Raw genomic sequence first — 22292 nt, 5'->3', positions numbered from 1 at the left:
TTTATCCCTCAGGGCAGAATTGGATTAAGCAGTATTGACCCGGTCCCAAAGTACAGCTTGTCTAAACCGTCCTCTCCTTGAACTCTTCCAGGAACCTCTGTGATGGAGGTCACAGCCACAGACGCAGACGATGATGTGAACACTTACAATGCCGCCATCGCTTACACCATCCTCAGCCAAGATCCTGAGCTGCCTGACAAAAATATGTTCACCATTAACAAGAACACAGGAGTCATCAGTGTGGTCACCACTGGGCTGGACCGAGAGGTCAGGGGTCAGGAGGATCCAGAGGGTGTGGAGGACAAATGTGTATTAGCCCAATCCCTTGGACAAAGCAAAATCCTGCTAGGCCAGTTGTCAGTTAATACAGTGATGGTCTGAGCTTTGCATCTAAGCTTCTGCCCAGAGGTTCCATGTGTAGAAGACAGGCAGGCTGGCATGAAGCAGATGGTTAAATATTCTGGTTCCATGTGTTGGGCTGGGCTAGGCCAAAGGTGGCTAGTGTTCCTGGTCCTGACTTGGTTGTGTCGATCTCTCTGCAGAGTTTCCCTACGTATACCCTGGTGGTTCAAGCTGCTGACCTTCAAGGTGATGGGTTAAGCACAACAGCAACAGCTGTGATCACAGTCACTGACACCAACGATAACCCTCCGATCTTCAATCCCACCACGGTAATTCTATAACTCCTTAGAGGGTTTCCAAAGAAAGGTCTTTTGTTGTTCATGAACTAAGTTTCACCACTGCTCATGGGCGAAATCTTTGAAAACTCTCTCCAGACTAGCGAATGTTAACTTTAAACTTAAAAGCAAGCATCTTGAGATGGCAGTTGTCTTTTAGCATCTTTTTTCCACCCTTGGCCTAGGGCCAATTGGCGCAAGATTGCGAAGTTGCAAAAAGCACCTACTGATTTCATAGCCTCATATGGTACATTTTTATAGCAAATATTACCGGGTTTCATTTCTTTATTGAACAAATATTTTCTAAGTTTATATTAGGCACTGTGTTAGACACTGGAGAGACCATCACACACAAAGACAGATTCCATTCTCATGGTGTTTCTAGTATAGCTAGGAAGACATCTTATGAGAATTATCGAATGCCAAGGATGTTACATGCATTCAAGGAGAAGGTATTGAGAACCAAGTAGGGGAAGTTTAAATCATCCTGTATAATGGCCAGGCGTGGTGGCTCACAGCTGTAACCTAGCAAGTTGGGAGGCCAAGGCTGGTGGATCCCTTGAGGATGGAGTTTGAGACCAGCCTGGCCAATGTGGCAAAACCCTGTCTCCACTAAAAATACAAAAATTAGCCGGGCATGGTGGTGCATGCTTGTAATCCCAGCTACTCGGGCGTCTGAGGCATGAGAGTTGCTTGAACCCAGGAGGCGGAGGCTGCAGTGAGCCGAGATTATACCATTGCACCCCAGTGTGCCCATTGCCTGGCCTCTCCTTGTCACATCTTCTCCTTGAAGCTTGCTTTCAGTTAGCCAGGTGTGGTGGCGCATGCCTGTGGTCCCAGCTACTCTGGAGGCTGAGGTGGGAGGATTGCTTGAGCCCAGGAGGTTGAGGCTACAGTGAGCCATGATCGCTCCAATACACTCCAGCCTGATGACAGTGAGATCCTGTCTCAAAAAAAACAACAAAAAAAGAGGATTCATTTAGCGCCTTGAGACTCAGTTTTGCTAGCAGTCTTGGTACTTTGTAAATGACACGTCTCTTTGCTCTGCAGTACAAGGGTCAGGTGCCTGAGAACGAGGCTAATGTCGTAATCACCACACTGAAAGTGACTGATGCTGATGCCCCCAATACCCCAGCGTGGGAGGCTGTATACACCATATTGAATGATAATGACGGACAATTTGTCGTCACCACAAATCCAGCGAACAACGATGGCATTTTGAAAACAGCAAAGGTTTGTATGGTACCTGGCAAGATGCAGAAACTGGCATCCTCGCAGCTGTTCATGCCCTTGTCCCCTGGTACCTTCTTAGAAGTAAATTCGCTTTGGCAAGGGGACAGGGTGACTTTCCCAGATTCTAGTGGACCATGTGGGGTTTGCAGTGGCTCTTCCTGCTCATGTAAGAAATCAAGAAACTGGGCTGGGTGTGGTGGCTCACGCCTGTAATCCCAGCACTTTGGGACGCCCAGGCAGGCAGATCATGAGGTCAGGAGTTTGAGTCTCTGCTAAAAATACAAAAATTAGCCGGGCATGGTGGCATGTGCCTGTAATCTCAGCTACTAGGGAGGCTGAGGCAGGAGAATTGCTTGAACCTGGGAGGTGGAGGTTGCAGTGAGCCAAGATCGCGCCACTGCACTCCAGCTCTGGGTGACAGAGCAAGACTCAGTCTCGGGGGGTGGGCGGGGAAAAGGAGGCCGGGCGCGGTGGCTCACGCCTGTAATCCTAGCACTTTGGGAGGCCAATGCGGGCAGATCACAAGGTCAAAAGATGAAGACCATCCTGACCAACATGGTGAAACCCCATCTCTACTAAAAATACAAAAATTAGCTGGGCATGGTGGCACGCACCTATAGTCCCAGCTACTAGGGAGGCTGAGGCAGAAGAATCGCTTGAACCTGGGAGACGGAGGTTGCAGTGAGCCGTGATCATGCCACTGCACTCCAGCCTGGCAACAGAGTGAGACTTCGTCTCAAAAAAAAGAAATCAAGAAGCTAAGGCTTCTTGATGGCTCATGGTGGCTCATGCCTGTAATCCCAGCACTTTGGGAGGCCGAGGTGGGCAGATCACCTGAGGTCAGGAGTTTGGGATCAGCCTGGCCAACATGGTGAAACCCTGTCTCTACCAAAAATACAAAAATTAACCAGGCGTGGTGGTGCACACTTGTAATCCCGGCTGCTTGGGAGGCTGAAGCAGGAGAATCACTTGAGCCCGGAAGACAGAGGTTGTAGTGAGCCAAGATCGCGCCACTGCACTCTGGCCCTGGCAACAGAGTGAGACTCTGTCTGAAAAAGAAAAAAAAAAAGAAAGAAATCAAGAAGCTCTTACACAGGATCCTGAAATTGAAAAAGAAGTACTATCTGCTTTAATAGGCTCTTTCCCAGAAACATTCTCCTTCCCTTAGCTCTTTCCATTTTGCAATGAGAGGGAAAATGATTTACTGGTCTCTGCTCTTGTGCTGGTTTATTTTAGAAGTGGGGCAGATATGGTTGTTTTTGAAAAATGTCCTAGAAACTTGGAAACTAGCCAAGCGCAGTAGTGCATGGCGGTGGGCCCAACTACTTGGGTGGCTGAGGTGGGAGAATCACTTGAGCCCAGGGGGTTGAAGCTGCACTCAGCTATGATCATGCCACTGTACTCCAACCTGGGCAATAGAACGAGACTCCATCTCTTTAAAAAAAAAAAAAAAAAAAAAAAAACTGCCAGGTGCAGTGGCTCACGCCTGTAATCCCAACACTTTGGGAGGCCAAGGCGGGTGGATCACCTGAGGTCAGGAGTTTGAGACCAGCCTGGCCAACATGGTGAAACATCGTCTCTACTAAAAATACAAAAAATTAGCCAGGTGTGATGGTGGGCTCCTGTAATCCCAGCTACTAGGGAGGCTGAGGCAGGACAATTGCTTGAACCTGGGAGGCGGAGGTTGCAGTGAGCCATTGTACTCCAGCCTGGGTGACAAGAGCAAAAATGCTGTCTCAGAAAAAAATAAAATAAGGAAAGAAACTTGAAAACTAAGAATTTGAGTGAATTGCTTGTTGAAGTGACTGGATCCCTAGAATAGCCCCAGACCTTTGACTTCCTCTTGAGTAGGTGAGCAGATTTGAGAAGCCATGGTAAGTAATTGTGGTTTCTGCCATTGAAAGTCATGGCAGAAACCACAGTTACTTTTGCACCAACCTAATATATTACCAAAAGCAAGTTAAGGATTTAATTTTATTTTTACTAACATAAAATGTTTCGTTTTGTTTTTAACTTCATTGTTTCTGCTCTCTAGGGCTTGGATTTTGAGGCCAAGCAGCAGTACATTCTACACGTAGCAGTGACGAATGTGGTGCCTTTTGAGGTCTCTCTCACCACCTCCACAGCCACCGTCACCGTGGATGTGCTGGATGTGAATGAAGCCCCCATCTTTGTGCCTCCTGAAAAGAGAGTGGAAGTGTCCGAGGACTTTGGCGTGGGCCAGGAAATCACATCCTACACTGCCCGGGAGCCAGACACATTTATGGAACAGAAAATAACGTAAGTGTGAGGATTTTTCAACTGACTTGCAGCAACTCGTTATTTTATATCGTTTTATATATAAATCAGTAATATGTACTTCATGGCATTTTGTCATTTGTCTGTACAAGACCATTCTCTTAATTTACTTTTTATTCCCTTTTTCTGTGCTCCTTTCACCTGTTACCTTCCCTTTACAGACAGCCATTCTTGGTCTGATGTGCTGCCTCTCTTTGAGCTCTTGTAGTATGGTAGAAATGCAATTTTACTTTGCATACATAATATTGTGTTTTTTTGAGTTTGGAGTATCACTTTGTTGCCCAGGCTAGCGTGCAGTGGCGTGATCTCTGCCTACTGCAGCCTCTGTCTCCGTTCCAGCAATTTTCATGCCTCAGCCTTCCATGTAGCCAGGATTACAAGTGCCTGCCACCACGCCCGGCTAATTTTTGTATTTTTAGTAGAGACGAGGCTTCACCATGTTGACCAGGCTGGTCTCGAACTTCTGACCTCCAGTGATCTGCCTGCCTCCCAAAGTGCCGAGATTACAGGCGTGAGCCACCACACCCATCCCATAGCATTGTGTTCTAAGTAGCTTACTATCAGTATTCTCCTTTCAAACTTGAAGGTACCTCTATAATGTAAATCACACAGATGCTGAAAACTCACATGCCAACCAACTACAACACTTGCTTTAAAATACTCTCATTTTGGGCTGGGCACAGCGACTTATGCCTGTAATCCCAAAACTTTGGGAGGCCTAGGCAGGTGGATCACTTTGAGGCCAGGTGTTCAAGACCAATCTGGCCAACATGGTGAAACCCCTGCCTCCACTAAAAACACAAGAAATTAGCCGGGCATGGTGGTGCACACCTGTAATCCCAGCTACTTGGGAGGCTGTGGCACGAGAATCACTTGAACACAAAAAGCTGAGGTTGCAGTGCGCTGAGATCGAGTCACTGCACTCCAGCCTGGGCGACAGAGCGAGACTCCATCTCAAAAAAAAAAAAAAAAAAAATCAAATTGGGGTTATATAACAGAATGCTTTTGTTCTTAGGAGATAACACATTGACATATTTATAAGTAAAGGAACATGAATGACTTCTGCAATTTATTTGCAAATGGTTCAGCAGAACAGGAAATTATGTAGGTGTGTGTTGATATAGACAGAGCAGATGTAGCAAAGTATTAACAATGAGTAAACTGAGGTGAAGAGTCCATGGATGGTCATCATACTATTTTAGTAACTTGTCTGTTGTATCATTGGTTTTCTTTTTTTTTTTTTTTAAGACAGAGTTTCACTTTTGTTGCCCAGGCTGGAGTGCAATGGTGCAATCTCGGCTCACTGCAACCTCCACCTCCCGGGTTCAAACGATTCTCCTGCCTCAGCCTCCCCAGTAGCTGGGATTACAGGCATGTGCCACCACACCCAGCTAATTTTTGTATTTTTAGTAGAGACAGGGTTTCGCCATGTTGACCAGGCTGGTCTCGAACTCCTGATGTCAGGTGATCTGCCCACCTCGGCCTCCCAAAGTGTTGGGATTACAGGCGTGAGCCACCACGACTGGCCTGTCGTTGGTTTTCAAAATAAAAACATTGGAAGTAACCATATAACTGAAGAAGCACTTAAGCCGTTTTCAGCTACATGTTTTTTGCTGGTCCTATTCTAAAAGCCAGAGCTTGTGCCTGTTTAGGTATCGGATTTGGAGAGACACTGCCAACTGGCTGGAGATTAATCCGGACACTGGTGCCATTTCCACTCGGGCTGAGCTGGACAGGGAGAATTTTGAGCACGTGAAGAACAGCACGTACACAGCCCTCATCATAGCTACAGACAACGGTAAGGGGGCCTCATCTGGGCCTTTGCTGCCTCGACCTCCAGCTAGTTCACTTCCTTGCCCCTCCCTTCTTTTGGAGGCAAGAGTTCATTCTTTTTCTTTTATCCTTTTTGTTTGTTGGATTGATTTGTATAAATGTATGGAGTACAAGGGTAAGTTTGTTACATGCATAGATGTGTCATGGTAAAGTCAGGCCTTTTAGGGTATCCATCACCCAAATACCATGCATTGTATCCATTAAGTAATTGTTCATCATCTACCCCCTCCCACCTCTCGGACCCTTCCCAGCTGCCATCGTCTATCATTCCACAATCTACATCCATGTGTACACATTATCGAACTCTGACTTCTAAGTGAGAACATGCAGTATTTCTCCTTATATGTCTGATTTGTTTCACTTGAGACAATGGCCTCCAGTTTCATCCATGTTGCTGCAAAAGATTTCTCTTTTATTCTTAAACAAAGGCATTCTTATTATCAAAAATTCAAGTGGGCTGGGCACAGTGACTCACACCTGTAATCCCAGCACTTTAAGAGGCTGAGGTGGGAGGATCATTTGAGCCCAGGAGTTCGGGACCAGCCTGGGCAACATTGCAAAACCCTGTCTCTACAAAAAGTACATAAATTAGCTGGGTGTGTTGGTGAGCACCCGTAGTCCCAGCTACTCAGAAGGCTGAGGTGGTAGGATTGCTTGAGTCTGAGAGGTGAAGGCTGTAGTAAGCCAAGATTGCTCCACTGCTCTCCATCCTGGGCAACAGAGCAAGACTCTGTCTCCAAAAAAAATTTTTTTTCAAGTAATTTTGGTCAAACAGAACTTACTTTTCACTACTCACTCTTTATGCCTTCCCTAAGGAAACCAGATAATGATGGTTTACAATCCAGTTCCAAAGCTTAATACTCATGTGACCTTGGATTTGCTGTTTAATTTTTTTTTTTTTTTTTTTTTTTTTTTTTTTTTTTTTTTTTTTTGAGACAGAGTCTTGCTCTGTCACCCAGGCTGGAGTGCAGTGGCGCAATCTTGGCTCACTGCAACTTCCGCCTCCCATGTTCAAGCAATTCTCCTGCCTCAGCCTCCCAAGTAGCTGGTATTACAGGTGTGCGCCACCATGCCCAGCTAATTTTTTGTATTTTTAGTAGAGGTGGGGTTTCACCATATTGGCCAAGCTGGCCTTGAACTCCTGACCTTGTGATCTGCCCACCTTGGCCTCCCAAAGTGCTGGGATTACAGGCATGAGCCACCGCGCCTTGCCTGCTGTTTAATTTTTATGTCCCTCAATTCCCCTATCTGAAAAATGTTAATACTCATGTGGGTGAAATTAGTTAGGTGTTAAATCAGTTAGGTGTGGGTCCTTCCAGACTGTTTCTGTGTATTTAAATACATTTATAGGCTGGGTGCTAGGCTCACACCTGTAATCCCAACACTTTGGGGGTCTGAGGTGGGAGATGGATTGAGGCCAGGAGTTCAAGACTAGCCTGGGCAGCATACTGCCCATAATCTCAAAATGCTGGGATTACAGGCATGAGTTACCATGCTTGGCCTCCTTAAGTTAATTTTAAATGACATGTGCTCATTGTTAAAAAAGAAAATTTACATGAGAAAAAAAGTTTTAAAAATTTACAGTCATGCCATCTAGACGTATCTATTTATAGGTTTGAGATGGATTCCTCTGTTGTTTTGTATCCGTATCGTATACTAATATTGACGATGGTTCCCTGGGTACCAATTTTTCCTACTACCATATGCTTAGTGTTGTGTCAAGATGTAAAAGAAATGCAAACAGAAGTGTGGATGGGCTGGGAGCAGTGGCTCACATCTATAATCCCAACACTTTCAGAGGCTAAGATGGGAGGATCACTTGAGCCCAAGAGTTCAAGACCAGCCTGGGCAACATGATAAGACTCCCTCTCTACAAAAAAAAATTTTAAAACTAGCCAAGCATGGTGGCATGCGCCTGTAGTCTCAGCTACTAGGGAGGCAGAGGTGGGAGATTAAGCCCGGGAGGTAGAGGCTGCAGTGAACTGTGTTCATGCCACTGAATTCCAGTCTGGGTGACAGAGTGACACCCTGCCTCAAAAAAAAAAAAAAAGTGTATATGAAGTCCCCAATCTATTTTGAAAACCAATTTGCAGAGACTTCAAAAGAGCCAACTCATCCCCTTTGATTTTAAGCTTCTAGTCAGGCTTAAAATTAAAATAAATAAAAAGACTCAATGCTTTGTTAATGACCTCAAATGGCAGAAAGTGCAGAAAAAGGAGAACTAGGGAAGCAACAGGCAGGCAACAGGACTTCTTGGAGTAGTTAAAATTCAGTGAATGAATGACGATCTGTGAAGAAGGAGGAGCGTGTTCTTGGTGTGAGGAATAACTTGAATAATTGTTAGCAAGGTGGGAATAAGCTGTCTGTGTAAAACGGCCAGAGACCTGCCCACCTGGGAGTGGAGGTCCTTTGGGATTGGTGGGACAGGAGGTTCTGCAGGTGGAGTGGGGCCTGGTGAGGGACCACTGAAGAGCCAGGACAAGATCTAGACTTGGTCTGGTGGAAGGCAATGGGGATTCATTACTGTTGCCAAGCTGCTATATTTCCTGTGTATTTTCTCTTAGGTTCTCCAGTTGCTACTGGAACAGGGACACTTCTGCTGATCCTGTCTGATGTGAATGACAATGCCCCCATACCAGAACCTCGAACTATATTCTTCTGTGAGAGGAATCCAAAGCCTCAGGTCATAAACATCATTGATGCAGACCTTCCTCCCAATACATCTCCCTTCACAGCAGAACTAACACATGGGGCGAGTGCCAACTGGACCATTCAGTACAACGACCCAAGTGGGTACCTGAGTTTTATTTTGGCAACTTTGCTCCAACTGCCATGCTTCTCTTCCCCCAGATCCCCACCTTTCAATTTCCCTTCTCAACTTCTAGATGTCATCCCTTCCATTGATACTTGCTTCCTTGTCCCTTCTGTCTTTGAGGCCTTGCTCCAAAGGTCTTTTTCCTTTCCTGGTATCTAACTTTGTAGCATGCTACCCAGTAATGTAAAACCCAAGCAGGGTTCCCTCTCCCAGCCTCTAGCCACCCTCCACTCCCCTCTCCACTTGCAACCTCCAGGACCATCTTCTCTGCTACCTCCTACTCCTGGGACCAAACAACACCATTTTTGTGGTTAGCTCCTTCTTGCCAACCAATCGTGAGCTCCCAGATTCATCAGAACTATTCTACTGAGGTGGAGGCAGCTGTCAACTGCCTGGTCAGTTTGCATCTATGGGCTTCCTACACCTACTTCTCTCTGGGCTTCTATTTCCACCGTGACGATGTGGATCTGGAAGGTGTGCACCACTTCTTCCACAAATTGGCCAAGGAGAAGCACAAGTGCACTGAGTGTCCCTTGAAAATGCAAAACCAGTGTGGCGGCCACACTGTCTTCCAGGACATCCAGAAGCTGTGTCAAGATGAATGGGGTAAAACCCTGGGTGCGATGGAAGTCACTCTGGCCCTGGAGAAGGACCTGAACCAGGCCCTTTTGGATCTTCATGCCTTGGGTTCTGCCTGCACAGACTCCCATATCTGTGACTTCCTGGAGAGCCACTTCCTAGATGAAAAAGTGAAACTCATCAAGAAGATAGGTGACCACCTGACCAACCTTCTCAGGCTGGCCAGCCTCCAGGCCGGGCTGGGCAAAAAGGTTCACCCTCAGGCACACAGGAGCCTACCGAACCCAGCGACATCTGAAGAGCCCTGCTCTGCCTGAGCCTCTCCCTCTGGGCACTAGGCAGCTTTTTTTAACCAACTCTAGAGCCCTCTCCCGAGCCTTAGACCAAATGCTTAGACCAAATGGAAATAAAGGTTTTTAAAGAAAAAGAAAAAAAGTACATACCTAAATAAAACCCAAGCAGCTCTGCTGTCTTCACTCAGCTTGCGAGTGTCTTTAGTTCACTAGCAATTTTATTCTGGAATGAGCTTTTTATTTTCCTCTCCTGGTCTCATCATTTCTTTTTATTGCTTTCTCCAGCCCAAGAATCTATCATTTTGAAGCCAAAGATGGCCTTAGAGGTGGGTGACTACAAAATCAACCTCAAGCTCATGGATAACCAGAATAAAGACCAAGTGACCACCTTAGAGGTCAGCGTGTGTGACTGTGAAGGGGCCGCCGGCGTCTGTAGAAAGGCACAGCCTGTCGAAGCAGGATTGCAAATTCCTGCCATTCTGGGGATTCTTGGAGGAATTCTTGCTTTGCTAAGTAAGTCCAGCTGGCAAGTGACTCAGCCTTTGACTTAAAAAAATGGAGGAGGTTTATTTCCTGGAAATGATTTTTGTTCTTAGTAAGGATATAGGTTAGCTGATACAGGAAAGAGACTCCCAAGTTATGCTGGCCTCCATAAAATAGAAGTTTGTCTCTTACTCAACATTTCAGAGGTAAATGGTCTAAGGTGGGAAGGCCATGAAGTCAACAGGGGACCCAGGTTTCTTCTGCCTTGTTTCTTTTCATCCTTCAAGACAGTGCATCCCAAGCTTGAGTGCATACAAATCATCTGGGCCTCTTTTTAAACTGGGAAATCTGATCCAGGAGGTCTGGCATAGGGCCACAGATTCTGCATTTCCTTTTTTTTTTTGAGACGGAGTTTCGCTCTTGTTGCTGAGGCTGGAGTGCAATGGTGTGATCTCGGCGCACTGCAACCTCCACCTAACGGGTTCAAGCGATTCTCCCGCCTCAGCCTCTTGAGTAGCTGGGACCATGGGCATGTGCCACCACGCCCAGCTAATTTTGTATTTTTAGTAGAGACAGGGTTTCTCCATGTTGGTTAGGCTGGTCTTGCACTCCTGACCTCAGGTGATCCACCCGCCCCAGCCTCCCAAAGTGCTGGGATTACAGGCTTGAGCCACCGCACCCGGCCAGATTCTACATTTCTAACCAGCTCCCAGGGGGTACTGATGTTGCATTTCCTTAGAACATAGGCAGAGTAGCAAGACCCTGGGGGCTGCCCTCATCAGCGTGGTCTAAGCTAGCCAGCTCACTACCATCTCTACATTCCATCCTAGATGGGGGAAGGGGATAAGAGAGGAAGTGGAGGCCAAACGACTGGAAGTTGCATATATCACCTCCACTTATATACCGTTGGTCCAAACACAGCCACATCTAGCTGCAAGGGAGCCTGGAAGCTTCTACTTACAATTGAAAATTGGCATGGAGTAGGGGTGGAGTGTAGGGTGAGCAGTGAGTGTCAATGACTAAAAGGATAAAGGAGAAAAAGGATGCTGAGGAAAATTGGCAGTTTCTGCCATAGTCCTTAAACCTGTTTCCATTGGAGCCCACCTGGAGTGAGCCCTAGGGGTGACACAGGTGCTGTTATGGTCAAGGTAAATACTTCTATCATTTACACACAGGGAGAAAATACTGAATCTATTAAAGGAATAAATTAACTATGAAAACAGACTATGTGCATCAAAAGACAAAGTATCCATATGGAAGAGTGCACTACATCAGAACTCTGGTAGGGCTTTAAACATATGAATGATAGAAGAGCAAGCGAATGATTCTCAAAGCAAATGAGAGCAAGTCAATTAGAAACCTTTGTCCTGGTATGGTGGCTCACTCTTTGGGAGACCAGGGTGGGAGGATTGCTTGAAGTCAGGAGTTTGACACCAGCCTGGGCAACAAAGCAAGACTCTGTCTCTACAAAATAAAAATAAAAAATATATTTTTTATTAAAAAAATTTTTTTAAAGAAATGCTTAAAGATCATATATAATTAGTGACTGCAAGGGGTGGTCCAGCTCATGAATGCCTTTGTAGTCAGTGTAGTCAGAAAAGGCTGTTAATTGAGTCTCAAGGACAGTTTTGTGGAAGATGTAAGTGGTTAGGCCACAGGGGCTGGTAGAATTCCAACAGGCAGGTGGGTATTCAGGAAGGTTCCCCTCCTAGCAAAGCACAGCAGAGGCTTGAGGAGACTCCTTGGAGGGCAGAGACCAGGCCAAGCTGGTGGGAATGGAAAAAGAATTTTGGAGGGAGCAGTGGGACCAAATCTAGGGTTTTCAATTTAGATTGAGCATGGGTGCCATTGATCCTGCTGCTGCTGCCTCAGTGGACTCCAGGAGAGGGTGCCTTTCAACCTTCCAGAAATGTCTGCTGGGCATCCCATTTGCTTCTGCCCCTTCCTGGTGTCCTTCCAAAGTTGAAGGAAAGGATAGTGCTATTGAGAACTGAGCAAGCCTTCTGGACTTTCATCCTGCCAGCCTTTACATGGCTTTATTGAGCCATGAGATTAGGTTAATTCATCATGGCCTTGGGCAGGGTAACACAAGCCCTGCCTGCCCACTTGCTAGTCAAATTACATTTCAGTGGCCTGGTCTGCTTTTGGTATAGTGGTTACTGACTAGTACTTTTATTTTTATTTTTATTTTTATTTTTTTTGAAATTTTTATTGAGGTAGTACTTTTATTCTAAAGAAATCTTTTTTTTTTCTTTTTTCTCTTTTCTTTTTTTCTTTTTTTTTTTGAGGCAAGGTCTCGTTCTGTGGTCCCGGCTGGAGTGCAGTGGAGTGATCTCAGCTCACTGCAGCCTTAACTTCAGGGGCTCAGGTGATCCTCCCACCTCAGCCCCCTGGGTGGCTGGGACCACAGGCATGAGCCACCACACCCAGCTAATTTTTTTATATTTTTTTGTAGAAACAGTGTTTCCTCATGTTGCCCAGGCTGGTCTCAAACTTCTGGTCTCAACCAGTCCTCCTGCCTTGGCCTCCCAAAGTGTTGGGATTATAGGCATGAGCCACTGTGCCTAGCCAGGGAATCTTAAAGATTGTAGTTATACTTGAAATATTTTTTAAAAATAGGATTATCTAAATTTGCTATGGGTATGTATTTTTTTAGACACTGGGGGTGGGGATTCCCATGTAGAACAACATTTAAAACAGGCAATGCCAGAATTCAGATGTTCAATTTCTTGTATTTTTAACTTCTATGATTATTTTTTCTTTCTTTATTACAGATGGGTTCTCACTATGTTACTCACACTGGTCTCAAACTCTTGAGCTCAAGTGATCCTCCCACCTTGGCCCCCCAAAGTGCTGGGATTACAGGTGTGAGCCACTCCACCGGCCAATTTCTTGTTTCTTAAGGGCAAAAATGTGCTAGAGACTGGGCGCGGTGGCTCATGTCTATAATCCCAACACTTTGGGAGGCTGAGGTGGCAGGATTGCTTGAGCCTAGGTTTCAAGATCAGCCTGGGCAACATAGCAAGACTCCATCTCTATTAAAAAAAATTACTTAGAGAGACACCAGGAGATCTGAAGCTTTTCATGTTTTCCGCCAGTCTTTGATTGCTTACTCTGTGCCAGGCTTTTTCTCAGAGCCTGCAGATACTGGGCTTCTGGCACAGCTGATAAGAGGCGTCTTTTTGGAAATGGTAAACTGCCTCTTGCTCTGCATGGATGGGGACTGTGTAGCTCCTATAGTCTTGTTCAGTGCTGTCTCCCTGTGCAGCCAATTCAGTGTTCTTGTTGATGAATCATGGACAAGGGAGTTATGTTGTTTATCTTGATAAGGTTTCTGGCATTTTTCTGATTTCAGAAATAGGTAGTTGAGGTACATCTGAGAAATCTTTTCCCCAAGTTTATGCAACCTCCTGTTTAAAGATTATGCTTCGGCCGGGCATGGTGGCTCATGCCTGTAATCTCAGCACTTTGGGAGGCCCAGGTGGGTGGATCACTTGAGGTCAGGAGTTTGAGAGCAGCCTGGGCAACACAGTGAAACCCTGTCTCTACTAAAAACACAAAAATTAGCTGGGCATGGTGGCAGGCGCTTATACTCCCGCCTACTTGGAAGGCTGAGGCAGGAGAATCACTTGAACCCAGGAGGTGGTGGTTGCAGTGAGCTGAGATTGCGCCACTACACTCCAGCCTGAGCAACAGAGTGAGACTCTGTCTCAAAATAATGATAATAATAAATAAATAAAGATTATGCTTCGGCCGGGCGTGGTGGCTCACACCTGTAATCCCAGCACTTTGGGAGGCCAAGGCGGGCGGATCACGAGGTCAGGAGATCGAGACCATCCTGGCTAACATGGTGAAACCCTGTCTCTACTAAAAATACAAAAAAAAGTTAGCTGGGCGAGGTGGCAGGCGCCTGTAGTCCCAGCTACGCGGGAGGCTGAGGCAGGAGAATGGCGTGAACCCCGGGGGGCAGAGCCTGCAGTGAGACGAGATCACCCCACTGCACTCCAGCCTGGGTGAAAGAGCGAGACTCCGTCTCAAAAAAAAAAAAAAAAAAAAAAGATTATGCTTCATAGGGTACAGTATATAGGTACTTGGGCACCCATAGATAGAAAACACATGGAATCTTTTTTTTCATTCATAGTGAATAATACACATATATTTTAAGTTAAGTGGCTTCTTTCTGGCTGCTTTAGAGAATTTTTTTTAAGTTAAATGTTAATTGTATATATCCTAGAAATAATCCCAAGGTGAAATGTAACCCTTGTGTTAAGCCTTGGAAGTTAGATTTTAAAGTTTGCTTACATGATTTTATCTTAAGAGAAAATAAGAACATATCAGGCAATTTTAAAGTCTCTGTCCCACTCCCCATAGCTGATTATGTATCAGTCACATTTGGGCTAACCTAGGAGCCCTGCTCACAAACCTTCAATGGCTCCAACTCAGAATCAAAGCCAAAGTCCTTGCAGTGGCCCATATGTCCCTCCCGCCCTGCTTGCCCCTCTGAGCTCTTCTCCATGTCTCTTCCCCTCATGCACCCCGCTACAGCCATGCTGGCCTCCTCACCTTCCCTCCGTCACACCAAACATGCTCCTGCCTCAGGACCTCTGCCCTTACTGTTTCCTCTGCCTGGAACATTTTCCCCCAGATTTGGGAAAATGACAGTGATTGAGTTTAAAACCCATCTGAAAGTTCAGGACCATGCTTGAATTCACATATCACTGTCTACTATGTTGTACTGTACATACCAACTTCAGAGATGTGAGTGTCACATGGATTGACATCTTTAAGTGTATTGAAGGCAGCTAGTGGCTGTCTAGCTGCCCGCTGTCTGGTATGAGGGGTGCTCTGTGATAGCTGCTGCTTCTGGCCTTCTTTATCTTTGGCTCTCAACACTTGCTCTCTCTCCCCCACCACCCTAGTTCTGATTCTGCTGCTCTTGCTGTTTCTTCGGAGGAGAGCGGTGGTCAAAGAGCCCTTACTGCCCCCAGAGGATGACACCCGGGACAACGTTTATTACTATGATGAAGAAGGAGGCGGAGAAGAGGACCAGGTGGGTTTTTAAAACCTTGGTAGCTCAATGGTGATCTCTTTATTCGGAAGAAGCAATGATTAGTAAGAGGTAGGCATTTGAAACAGCTCTGAATCACTTTGGATATTATCTTTTTAAGGCCTTACCCAAGAAAGTAGACATTGTCATTGACCATCATCATCATCATCACATCATCACCAACACAGCTAACATTTATTGATCGCATACTGTTCTGCACCTCAGTGAGCGAGCTGAGGCACAGAGAAGCTCAGTAACTTGGCTAAGGTCACACAGCTAGGAAGCAATAGAGACAAATGGTCTGTCTCAGAGCCTGCACTCCTCATTGCCATTCTCTGGACATGAACTTCAGCCAGATTCTCTTTGACAGAGAACAACTGGTCTCCTTTGTTTCTCTTGAGTTTTTAGCTAGACCAGACTCCTTTTTGTCATTGTTATACCTTTAGTCCCTCTGTATTTCCTGATTTTGGAGATGATCTTAACATCTTACCCTGGAGTTGTCTAGGGAACTGTTCAGTGTCTTGGAGAGTCTAGTTATTATAGTAAGGGAACCATGGGGGTCTATTACAGAGTCCTGCTTTTGACTGAGGCCACAGAGTGAGGCACAGTTTACTGAGCTCCATACAACATAGGGAGGTGGGTGTACAGAGAAAAATATTGTTCTAGATTTCAGGGACTTGTAAGTCTAGTTGGGGGATACCAGATATATTGTATCAGTGAGCAATAGAGCAACCAATCCCAGAATCTCAGCAGCACACAACATGCGTGTCTTTCTCATGTACTGTGGGGTAGCTGGGGCAACTGCTGGTCTCATCTAAGCTCATGAGAATCTGTAGGATGGCTGGGGCTCAGCAGATTTAGGCAGAGTTTAGCTGAATGACTCTAACCTGCGAATTGTGTCCAGGTCTGTTCCATGCAAGTCTCATCTTTGTACCAGAAGCTGGTGCCTTTCAGACCTTTGCCTGTGTCACATGTTACTGTCCCATTGGCTAAGCAAGTCACACAACAAAGCCCCAAATCGATGGATGTATACTCTTCTCACAAGCTGGGGTTGGGAGGGAGTGAATATTTGCCAAACAGTGATCTAATCATCATGTCCTATGAAAAGTAATAAGGCACACAGCCTATATCTGGATCCACACATGCTACTCACAATCCTTTGGGCTATGTTTTTTTCCAGTACTATTTGAGAGACTTTTAGCTTGAAAACTGTCATTTTGCATTAAACTGGTAAAGATCATACAGTTGGCAGTGAAGGCATCATCCAACCGTAATCTATAAACTGAACATAGCCCTGTATATATGACTGTTTCTTTCTTACTCTTCATTATACTTCAACCTTTTTCTCCAAAGGACTTTGACTTGAGCCAGTTGCACAGGGGCCTGGACGCTCGGCCTGAAGTGACTCGTAACGACGTCGCACCAACCCTCATGAGTGTCCCCCGGTACCTTCCCCGCCCTGCCAATCCCGATGAAATTGGAAATTTTATTGATGAAGTAAGTAATCCATGTGGAAAGCCAAAGCATGGCTCATCTCTAAGCTCAGGAGGAGTTGTGTCAAAAATGAGAAAAAGAGTCTTTAGATTCTTTCCTTTACTATGTTTTCAGCTTGCCTGAGCCCTGAGCCCTGTTTTCCTTTTTTTTTTTTTTTGAGACGAAGTTTTGCTCTTGTTGCCCAGGCTGGAGTGCAATGGCGCAATCTCGGCTCACTGCAAGCTCCGCCTCCTGGGTTCACACCATTCTCCTGCCTCACCCTCCCAAGTAGCTGGGACTACAGGCGCCTGCCACCAAGCCCGGCTATTTTTTTTTTTTTTTTTTTTTTTTTTTTTTTTTTTTGTATTTTTAGTAGAGACAGGGTTTCACCATGTCAACCAGATGGCCTCGATCTCCTGACTTCAGGTGATCTGCCTGCCTTGGCCTCCCAAAGTACTGGGATTACAGGCGTGAGCCACCGTGCCTGGCCTGCTTTAGCTTTCTGTGGGAGCTGTCACTGAGGACTGTGAGGCACTGCAGTGTTAGAAGTGACCAAGCCACATTCATTTTAGCCACTGGAAAAAACAAGAAACAGGAAGAAACCAGTTTAACCACGCCTTTTATTTATTTATTTATTTATTTATATTTTCATTTTTTGAGACAGTTTCACTCTTGTCGCCCAGGCTGGAGTGCAGTGGCATGATCTTGGCTCACTGCAACCTCTGCCTCCCAGATTCAAGCGATTCTCCTGCCTCAGCCTCCCAAGTAGCTGGGATTACAGGCGCCACTACCACGCCCAGCTAATTTTTATATTTTTAGTACAGATGGGGTTTCATCATATTGGCCAGTCTGGTCTCAAACTCCTGACCTCAGGTGATCTGCCTGCCTTGGCCTCCCAAAGTACTGGGATTATGGGTGTGAGCTACCGCTCCTGGCTACAGACCCCTTTTAGATACATCTGGATTCAGGCCTTTCCTCCATTCACACTCATTTGCAAGTCATCACTTGTATTTGCAGTTTTTATTTAAACTATAAAAATAGTATGCTAAAAAAGAACAAGATCATGTCTTTTGCAGGAGCAAGATCATGGGTGGAGCTGGAGTTCATTATCCTTAGCAAACTAATGCAGGAACAGAAAACCAAATACCACGTGTTCTCACTTATATGTCGGAGCTGAATGATGAGAACTCATGGACACAAAGAAGAGAATAACAGACACTGGGGTCTGCTTGAGGGAGGAGGAAGGGAGGAGGGAGAGGAGCAGAAAAGATAACTATTGGGTACTGGGCTAAATACCTGGGTGATGAAATAATCTGTACGACAAACCCCCATGACATGAGTTTACCATTTGTTACCTATATAACAAACCTTCACATGTACTCCCAAACCTAAACGTTTTTTTTTTAAGTATGCTTGCTATTTTAAAAATATAAATTATGGTGTGGAGGTACACACCTGTAATCCCAGCTACTCAGGAGGCTGAGGCAGGAGAATCACTTGAACCTGAGAGGTGGAGGTTGCAGTGAGCCGAGATCATGCCATTGCACTCTAGCCTTGGTGATAGAGCAAGACTCTGAGACTCCATCTTAAAATAAATATACTTTATTTATTTCATAAAATGAAAAAATATAAAGAAAAGGCCGGGCGCAGTGGCTCACGCCTGTAATCCCAGCACTTTGGGAGGCCGAGGCGGGTGGATCACCTGAGGTCAGGAGTTGGAGACCAGCCTGGCCAACATGGTGAAACCCCGTTTTTACTAAAAATACAAAAATTAGCCAGGCATGGTGGCACATGCCTGTAGACCCAGCTACTTGGGAGGCTGAGGCAGGAGAATCGCTTGAACCTGGGAGGCAGATTTTGCAGTGAGCCAAAATCATGCCATTGCACTCTAGCCTGGGTGACAAGAGTGAAACTCTGTCTCCAAAAAAAAGAAAAAAAAGAAATACAAGTCCTTCCTTAATTCCCACACCCCCACTCCCCAGATTTGACTGTTAAGCATTTGGCTTTCATCCTTCCAGGCCTTTTGGGTGGAAATGCAGCCTGCATGCACCAGTATGCAAAGTTTCCAGCTCTGCCCATCCCAGCTGGTGGTGTGGCAGCCCCGCTCTGATTTGTGGGGACTCCATCCTGACTAGTTGGTGCTTGCATCTCTCCTGCCTACATATAACTTACCATTTTACTTTCTCTTTCCATCAACAACATATCCTGTGCGTCTGCATCTTTCCATGACAGTGTGTATAAATGTATGTTGTTGGTGTTCACTGCTCCGTGGTGTGCCACAGTCTGGGTGCATTGTCATACCTTACATATTGCTAGAGTTCTTGCCCCAGATGACAGGTGTGCCCTTCCTTTCACTAAAAGATCCTTCTGTCCCCTTTCTTCTTTAGAATCTGAAGGCGGCTGATACTGACCCCACAGCCCCGCCTTATGATTCTCTGCTCGTGTTTGACTATGAAGGAAGTGGTTCCGAAGCTGCTAGTCTGAGCTCCTTGAACTCCTCAGAGTCAGACAAAGACCAGGACTATGACTACTTGAACGAATGGGGCAATCGCTTCAAGAAGCTGGCCGACATGTACGGAGGCGGCGAGGACGACTAGGGGACTTGAGAGAGGCGGGCCCTAGACTCGTGTGCTGGGAAATGCAGAAATCATGTTGCTGGTAGTTTTTCAGCTCCCTTCCCTTGAGATGAGTTCTGGGAAAAAAAGAGACTGGTCAGTGATGCAGTTAGTATAGCTTTATACTCTTTCCACTTTATAGCTCTAATCAGTGTGTGTTAGAAAAGTTTTGACTATTTCTTGAAGTTTTTTTTTTTTCCCATCACTCTTTACATGGTGGTGATGTCCAAAAGATATCCAAATTTTAATATTCCAGAAGAACAACTTCAGCATCAGAAGGTTCACCCAGCACCTTGCAGATTGTCTTAAGGAATTTTGTCTCACTTTTAAAAAGAAGGGGAGAAGTCAGCTATACTCTAGTTCTGTTGTTTTGTGTATATAATTTTTTAAAAAAAATTTGTGTGCTCATGCTCATCGCTACACTGGTGTGTACCTCTGACTTTTTTTTTTTTTTTTTTAAGACAGGGTCTCATTCTATCGGCCAGGCTGGAGTGCAGTGGTGCAATCACAGCTCACTGCAGCCTTGTCCTCCCAGGCTCAAGCAATCCTTGCACCTCAGCCTCCCAAGTAGCTGGGACCACAGGCATGCACCACTATGCATGACTAATTTTTTAAATATTTGAGACGGGGTCTCCCTATGTTACCCAGGCTGGTCTTAAACTCCTGGGCTCAAGTGATCCTCCCATCTTGGCCTCCCAGATTATTGGGATTACAGGCATGAGCCACTGCACCTGCCCAGCTCCCTAACTCCCTGCCATTTTTTAGGAGACAGTTTCGCTCCATCACCCAGGCCTGGGATGCAGTGATGTGATCATAGCTCACTGTAACCTCAAACTCTGGGGCTCAAGCAATTCTCCCACCAGCCTCCTTTTTATTTTTTTGTACAGATGGGGTCTTGCTATGTTGCCCATGCGGGTCTTAAACTCCTGGCCTCAAGCAATCCTCCTGCCTTGGTCCCCTAAAGTGCTGGGATTGCGGGCATGAGCTGCTGTGCCCAGCCTCCATGTTTTAATATCTACTCTCGCTCCTGAATTCAGTTGCTTTGCCTAAGACAGGAGTTCTCTGATGCAGAAATTATTGGGCCCTTTTAGGGTAAGAAGCTCGTGTCTTCGTCTGGCCACATCTTGACTAGGTATTGTCTACTCTGAAGACCTTTAATGGCTTCCCTCTTTCATCTCCTGAGTACGTAACTTGCAATGGGCATCTATCCAGTGACTTGTTCTGAGTAAGTGTGTTCGTTAATGTTTATTTAGCTCTGAAGCAAGAGTGATATACTCCAGGACTTAGAATAGTGCCTAAAGTGCTGCAGCCAAAGACAGAGCGGAACTATGAAAAGTGGGCTTGGAGATGGCAGGAGAGCTTATCATTGAGCCTGGCAATTTAGCAAACTGATGCTGAGGATGATTGAGGTGGGTCTACCTCATCTTTGAAAATTCTGGAAGGAATGGAGGAGTCTCAACATGTGTTTCTGACACAGGATCCGTGGTTTGTACCCAAAGCCCAGAATCCCCAAGTGCCTGCTTTTGATGATGTCTACAGAAAATGCTGGCTGAGCTGAACATATTTGCCCAATTCCAGATGTGCATAGAAAACTGGGAATATTCAAAATTCCAAATTTTTTTCTTAGGAGCAAGAAGAAAATGTGGCCCTAAAGGGGGTTAGTTGAGGGGTAGGGGGTAGAGAGGATCTTGATTTGGATCTCTTTTTATTTAAATGTGAATTTCAACTTTTGACAATCAAAGAAAAGACTTTTGTTGAAATAGCTTCACTGTTTCTCAAGTGTTTTGGAGAAAAAAATCAACCCTGCAATCACTTTTTGGAATTGTCTTGATTTTTCGGCAGTTCAAGCTATATCGAATATAGTTCTGTATAGAGAATGTCACTGTAGTTTTGAGTGTATACGTGTGTGGGTGCTGATAATTGTGTATTTTCTTTGGGGGTGGAAAAGGAAAACAATTCAAGCTGAGAAAAGTATTCTCAAAGATGCATTTTTATAAATTTTATTAAAGAATTTTGTTAAACCATTGTCGAATTTGTTTTATTTGATTCCACCACATTTCCAGGCAAGAGAAAAGATGCATGGAGATGGCCTCAGTCAAAACATGGAGAAAGAGTCCGGGTGTGGTGGCTCACGCCTGTAATCTCAGCACTTCGAGAGGCTGAGGCGGGTAGATCACTTGAGCTCAGGAGTTTGAGACCAGCTTGGGCAACATAGTGAAACCCCGTCTCCACAAAAACACAAAAATTAGCTGGGCATGGTGGCGCGCACCTGTAGTCCCAGCTACTTGGGAGGCTGAGGCATGAGAATCACTTGACCTCAGGAGGCAGAGGTTGCAGTGAGCCGAGATTGCACCACTGCACTTCAGCCTAGGTGACGGAGGAGACTCCATCTCAAAAAAATAAAAAAAATTTTTTAAAACTTCATGCTGAAGTGACTTCTCCAGAAGTTTCTATTATTCTACTGGACGCAACATGGGAGAAACTACATTCACACGGTAACTTTATTTGAACAGTATCCATCCATGTGGCATGTGATGAAACCAATAAAATTCCTATGTCCACGGGAGACTGTGGGCTGAGCTGAAGGACGGGACAGAGCAAAGCTTCAAATGATGTCCCTGGGGCCAGCAAGTGAGTACAGGCCAGTGGTTCTCTGCTGGGGAAGAATGTGGCCCCCTCCTCCATGTGACATTTTGCAATTTCTGGAGTACCTGGGGAGGTGGTCCTGTCATCACATCAAGGCCAGGGATGCTGCTAAACATCCCTGCACAGGACAGTTCCTCACAACAAAGAATTAGCCAGCATAAAATGCCAGCCACTGTTAAGAAACCCTGGTGTAAGCCTAAAACTTTTCTCTGTTGAAGGGGTATGACTTTTTTCTTTGGGTAATTTTTTATTGTGGTAAAATACAACATAAAATTTATGATTTTAGCCCTTTTGTTAAAT

The 22292-nt window shown here is 45.5% G+C and overlaps 1 protein-coding gene and 1 pseudogene across 4 annotated transcripts in view; both read left to right on the top strand.

Annotated features, from left to right (window-relative positions):
• CDH1 (cadherin 1) overlaps positions 1–21372 on the top strand; it is a 96898-nt gene extending 75526 nt beyond the window's left edge. Inside the window, exons 7-16 of one of the 4 annotated variants that reach the window (XM_030794861.1) lie at positions 92–267; positions 543–671; positions 1728–1910; positions 3946–4190; positions 5861–6006; positions 8606–8830; positions 10014–10241; positions 15131–15261; positions 16612–16755; positions 19119–21372. In XM_030794861.1, coding sequence (XP_030650721.1) covers positions 92–267; positions 543–671; positions 1728–1910; positions 3946–4190; positions 5861–6006; positions 8606–8830; positions 10014–10241; positions 15131–15261; positions 16612–16755; positions 19119–19328 — 1817 coding nt within the window. In that variant the 3' untranslated portion in view covers positions 19329–21372. The remainder of the gene's footprint in view (positions 1–91; positions 268–542; positions 672–1727; positions 1911–3945; positions 4191–5860; positions 6007–8605; positions 8831–10013; positions 10242–15130; positions 15262–16611; positions 16756–19118) is intronic. The other 3 variants (XM_030794863.1, XM_030794864.1, XM_030794862.1) reach the window with 3 other exon arrangements.
• LOC105739279 lies at positions 8874–9752 on the top strand (annotated as a pseudogene).
• Positions 21373–22292: the final 920 nt, after the last annotated feature.

This window comes from Nomascus leucogenys, chromosome 2 (genome assembly GCF_006542625.1).
Source record: "Nomascus leucogenys isolate Asia chromosome 2, Asia_NLE_v1, whole genome shotgun sequence".
Classification (NCBI taxonomy): Eukaryota; Metazoa; Chordata; class Mammalia; order Primates; family Hylobatidae; genus Nomascus; species Nomascus leucogenys.
The sequence above is the reverse complement of the archived record's forward strand: the minus strand, read 5'-3'. Positions and strand labels throughout refer to the sequence as shown.